Source organism: Brassica oleracea, chromosome C1 (assembly GCF_000695525.1).
Source record: "Brassica oleracea var. oleracea cultivar TO1000 chromosome C1, BOL, whole genome shotgun sequence".
Lineage (NCBI taxonomy): Eukaryota > Viridiplantae > Streptophyta > Magnoliopsida > Brassicales > Brassicaceae > Brassica > Brassica oleracea.
In genome coordinates this window covers 6,429,484-6,430,444 of record NC_027748.1, presented here as the reverse complement: position 1 = coordinate 6,430,444, position 961 = coordinate 6,429,484, and the positions used below count along the sequence as shown (strand labels likewise).

Here is a 961-nt window from a genome sequence, read left to right as displayed (position 1 = left end):
TTTTTTTTTTTTTTTTCAAAGGCCTTCATATTGATAAAAGAAAGTACAGAGATACACAAGAAGAGGAAACAGAGGTTACGGCTTTTAAGAAAAAACAGAGAAGGGGGGAGATAGCAACATCGAAATTAGCTCCAATGAGAAGATTACCGTAGCAAAAAAAAAAAAAAGTGGAGTTAAGCCACAGACCAGAAAGAGACGAGATCAGTTCCCAACTTCCTTCCAGAATTCTTTAAAGCAACAGCCTTGGACCTTGCAATACGAATGACTCCACCACATATTTTGGAAGTGGGGACAGTAGTTCCTAAATGAAACCGAGAATTCCGCTCCTTCCAAATTTCATACAGACATCCTTGCCATATCTGCAATACAACCAGTTTGTGCTGTCTATCCCCAGAGAAAGCCGACAGCCAATCAATAACACTTTCCCAACTTGTAGGAGCATTATAAACGCGCAAGCGAAGCAAAGCCGCTCTCCAAACCTCCGCCGAGAAAGCACATTCAAAAAACAAATGATTCCTTGATTCTTGATGAGTTCCACATAGCAAACAAATCCCTTCAACATCTAGTTCCCACGATAATAGTCTGTCCATTGTAGGATTGCGATTTAACATGAAGAGCCAAGAGTTTATGGCATGTTTAGGAACCGCTGCTGGGTGCCACACCATAGACGCCCATGAACATTGGTTGTTTCCTCTGCCTTGTATAGTTCCAAATCTCCTTTGAAATATTTTTTTCCCTAGGAAGACCATCAACTCTCCAGATAATCTTATCATTCCCCTGGCTCAGAGTTATGGTAGAGATATAAATGTGTAATTGCACCTGTCTTTCGGAACGCAGTTATTAACCACATCAACGAAAGAAAGAGTAGTGTCGGACCGTGCACAAAGAAAAAAAAAGAGTAGTCTCAGACAAATATAAGCATCTATGCATATAGTCAAAGTCCAATCAATCTTCAGGTTCT

The 961-nt window shown here is 40.4% G+C and overlaps 1 protein-coding gene across 1 annotated transcript; it reads right to left on the bottom strand.

Moving 5' to 3' along the window:
* Positions 1–173: 173 nt before the first annotated feature.
* Positions 174–665, bottom strand: LOC106330065. The gene has a single exon (XM_013768626.1). It carries the CDS (start codon positions 663–665, stop codon positions 174–176), a length of 492 nt encoding a protein of 163 aa, XP_013624080.1.
* Positions 666–961: the final 296 nt, after the last annotated feature.

Bases quoted from the DNA above. Each gene is read 5' to 3' on its own strand.
- LOC106330065 (XM_013768626.1), bottom strand. From the start codon at position 665: ATGGTGTGGCACCCAGCAGCGGTTCCTAAACATGCCATAAACTCTTGG.